Source organism: Mus caroli, chromosome 14 (genome assembly GCF_900094665.2).
Source record: "Mus caroli chromosome 14, CAROLI_EIJ_v1.1, whole genome shotgun sequence".
Taxonomy (NCBI): Eukaryota; Metazoa; Chordata; class Mammalia; order Rodentia; family Muridae; genus Mus; species Mus caroli.
Window position 1 is genome coordinate 13085979 of NC_034583.1, and position 3665 is coordinate 13089643.

Here is a 3665-nt window from a genome sequence, read left to right on the forward strand (position 1 = left end):
AAAAAAAAAAAAAAGCAAAAAAAACCAACCTGAATCCTTTAGGAGAACGTAGTATCTTGGCTCATAAATGTCCTAATGCCCCAGTCCTCTAGCAACAGTGACAGCCCTTCACAGTTCCAGCAACAGTGACAGCCCTTCACAGTTTCAGCAACAGTGACAGCCCTTCACAGTTCCAGCAACAGTGACAGCCCTTCACAGTTTCAAAGTAAAAGTAAACACCACACTGTAACTCACCCAAAATCTTATCAAAATAATTCAGAAAAGAATCTGCATCAAAAGTGATTGGAGCTTCCGAAGGGTCTCTGAAAGACGAAAGGGAAGAGGGCGTGACATTTCTCCTGACCACAGCTCTTTGAGGTATTTTTGAAGATGGTGCTATGCTTATAGAAAGTACCAGAAATATCCAAGAAAAGACAAATTTTAGTTTAAATAAATAGGAAAAATTCCTTGTGCTTATTAACCTTGAGTAAGAATAGAAATACAAAAACCTGGTGACAGAAAAGTAAAAAATGTACCTTTTACATACACTTAAGCTATGCATTTGGTGGCCTATCTGCTCTTTACTCCCTATGAGATACACAGTGAGAGAAACGAGTTATCTGAGATCATTAACATAACACTGTTTTGTTTTGTTTTTTGATATATGTGTACCCTGTCACTGTCTTCAGACACACCAGAAGAGGGCACTGGATCTCATTGCAGATGGTTGTGAGCTGCCAAGTGGTAGCTGGGAATTGAACTCAGGATCTCTGGAAAAGCAGTCAGTGCTCTTAACCCCTGAGCCATCTCTCCAGCCCCCGATTCTTTCTTTCTTAACAACAAATAATGAAGATAATCTTGTATCTTTTCTTACAGTCCAGGACCACCCACACTGACCAAGGCTCACTGGGCTGGGGAGGAGCTCCCCAGGATGCACTTGTTAGTGTGCACAGCCTCCAGGCCAGTGCCATTACCACCAAAAAGAACAGAACAGATATCTGCTGTTCCCGTAACAATCTGTCTACCCTTTTCCCTAGTGACCTGCCACAAACAGGCTCTGGGATTCCTCCCTCCTCTGATGGGCTCCTTAAATCCCCCTCTTTGTGTCTCAAGACTCCAAGCTGCTTGTATGGTAGGAGATCAGAAGCTTGAGTTTGTTGAGAGCTACATGCCATGAGTACAGATTCTGAATTAGAGTCTAAGGAAGTGGAGCACAGAGAGTAGTCAATAGAAACGGAGAAGCAGTAGAAGAAGAAGAGGAGGAGGAGGAGGAAGAGGAGGAGGAGGAGTTGTTTGGCATGGGAGCCCACAACTTTAATACAAGTACTGTAGATGCAGAGGCATGTTGATACTTACAATTTCAAGGCTAGCCTGGTCTATATAGTGAGTTCCAAGACAGCCAGGGCTATATAGAGTATAGAAAGACCTATCTAAAACAAAACAAAACAAAACAAAACAAACAAAAACCAAAGTAACTAACAAACAAGGTCTGGTGCTGGCTTTTAAATCCTTTGAGTTTTCTGCCTTGCTTCAGAAATTACAAAGGCTACTTGAAACCTCTCTCACCTCAGATAAGGAATAAGGAATATTGAAACAAGATGGAAGAAAGCTGAATGGACACGATACTTCCCACAGACAATGACTTCAACCTCTGGAACAACTAATTGGGCAGCTCTGCCGCTGTGCGCTCACCTGGGCAGCTCTGCCCCCTTGTGGCTGGACACTTTGGAGATGAAGGCCTTCATGCTGTCTGAGACCTGCGCTACATCATAGTTCTGCAGCTCCTCCTTCTGGGGACCCAGCTGGGATTCTTTTCTGCCCGCAGCATCTTGCAGTAGCTGGTCTAACTGGTCTGGTGAGAGGTCTAACCACTGGTCATCTGAGAAAGAAAGCATGCATGCTGTGTCACAGGAGAGGCCCTCCTGGGAAGGCGGCTCAGTTCCCACCTCCTGCCATGCTCCTGCCCTGCTCACCATCCTCCGGAGGAAGATCAGCTTCTTCTGTCTTGAGCTCGTCGACGTCAAATGGCTGTGTCTGTAACACGGTTAAGATCTCTTCGCCTGGGCTCATAGCAAGTGAACTATAAACAAATGGAAGACGTGAGCATTTCTTATGATGGTGTCATGACTCATTGTCCACACCGACGACGGAACCATCTCAGCCATTTAGATGAGGCAAACTCATTAACAGCTTCGTACTTTGAAAAAAAAAATCCCATGAGTAAATTATCACTACCCCATGTGTTGAAAGCATTACTGAACAAGAAAAAAAAATCATAATAAATGGAAAATCACAGGTGGACATGATAGTGTATGCTGTCACTGCAGCACTTGAAAGGCAGAGGCAGGAGGATCAGAACTTCCAAACCAGTCTCAGAAATACAGCAGGCTAGAAAAAGGAAAAAAAAAGTACTCATAGAAAAATGCAAAAGTAAAATTATCAGTGAGGGAATAAAAATACCCTTCATCTCCAGAAAGAAAGAAATCAAAATAATAGTGTTCCTCTGTGGTATAAATGTTTTCTTCTCAGGTCACTTTCTATTTGCACGAGAGTATCTAGTTATTTTCATAACAGCAGCAAAAGTCTGACTGACTGACGGCAGGCAAGATGCCCCTGGGATCCTGATGACCCGAGTCTGATCTCCAGAAACCACTGAGGACAACGTTCAAAGATTCACACACACACACACACACACACACACACACTATGGCATGCTCTTGTCTGCATTCATACATCTGCATTCATTCACCCATTACACGTACATACAATCATGATAAATAGTTGTTTATGATAAATATTTATTTCTTTCTTTTATGTATGTAAGTACACTGTTGTTCTATTCAGACACACCAGAAGACGGCACTGGATCCCATTACAGATGGTTGTGAGCTACCATGTGACTGCTGGGAAGAGCAGTCTGTGCTCTTAACAGCTGAGCCATCTCGCCAGCCCAATAAATAGGTTTTTAAAATATATTATTTAAAAAGAACTACCCAGCCACCAGCCTGTCCTACTGTGTGCTGGTCCTGGCTATAACTCACCTTTCTGGCCGGTGTATACAGAGCTGGAAGTAGTTCTCTGCCATTTCTAGTCTCTCCCGGTACTGCGCAGAGCCGTCCATCAGTCCCTTGAAAACACGGTACCGGGCATCAGAACAGTACTTATACACTATGTCAATAAACAGCACACCTACTAGTGACATTGACAACAGCAGCATGTGGCACTCAGGAACTCAGAGCTCCCAGGCCTCTCATCTGTTTTGTCATTGGTTTATATGTGTGGACTCCAATTTCTTCCAAGCAAGTAAGGTGCTAGGCTGGATGCAGTCTTAGGTTTTGTTTTGTTTGAGATGAGGTCTCATTATGTGGCCCTGGTGGCCTGGAGTCCCCTATGTAGAACAGATCGGCTTCAGAGACATAGAGGTCTGAATGCATTTGGTGGGATTATAGGCTATGCCTCAGCACTTAACATTTTACCTTTAATTATCTGGAGGATTTTCTATCAATTTATTTATTTACAGTTGACTAATTAGTAACTAACTTCTAAAACAAGACAGAAAGTTTGCCAAACAGAACCAAAAGCCACATAATCCCGCCATAGCTTCCCTTCTACACTGCTTTCACAGGAGTGCATACCTACTATTTTACTCTCTCTCTCTCTCTTTTTTTTTTTTTTTTTTTTTTTTT

The 3665-nt window shown here is 43.0% G+C and overlaps 1 protein-coding gene across 1 annotated transcript in view; it reads right to left on the minus strand.

The window, feature by feature from the left end:
- The window catches only part of Ecd (ecdysoneless cell cycle regulator), a 27580-nt gene that overhangs the window by 5677 nt on the left and 18238 nt on the right, over positions 1–3665 (minus strand). The window contains exons 9-12 of the mRNA XM_021182577.2: positions 3021–3106; positions 1953–2059; positions 1672–1858; positions 235–302 (exon numbers count right to left, since the gene is read on the minus strand). Of these exons, the coding sequence (XP_021038236.1) occupies positions 235–302; positions 1672–1858; positions 1953–2059; positions 3021–3106 (448 nt within the window). The remainder of the gene's footprint in view (positions 1–234; positions 303–1671; positions 1859–1952; positions 2060–3020; positions 3107–3665) is intronic.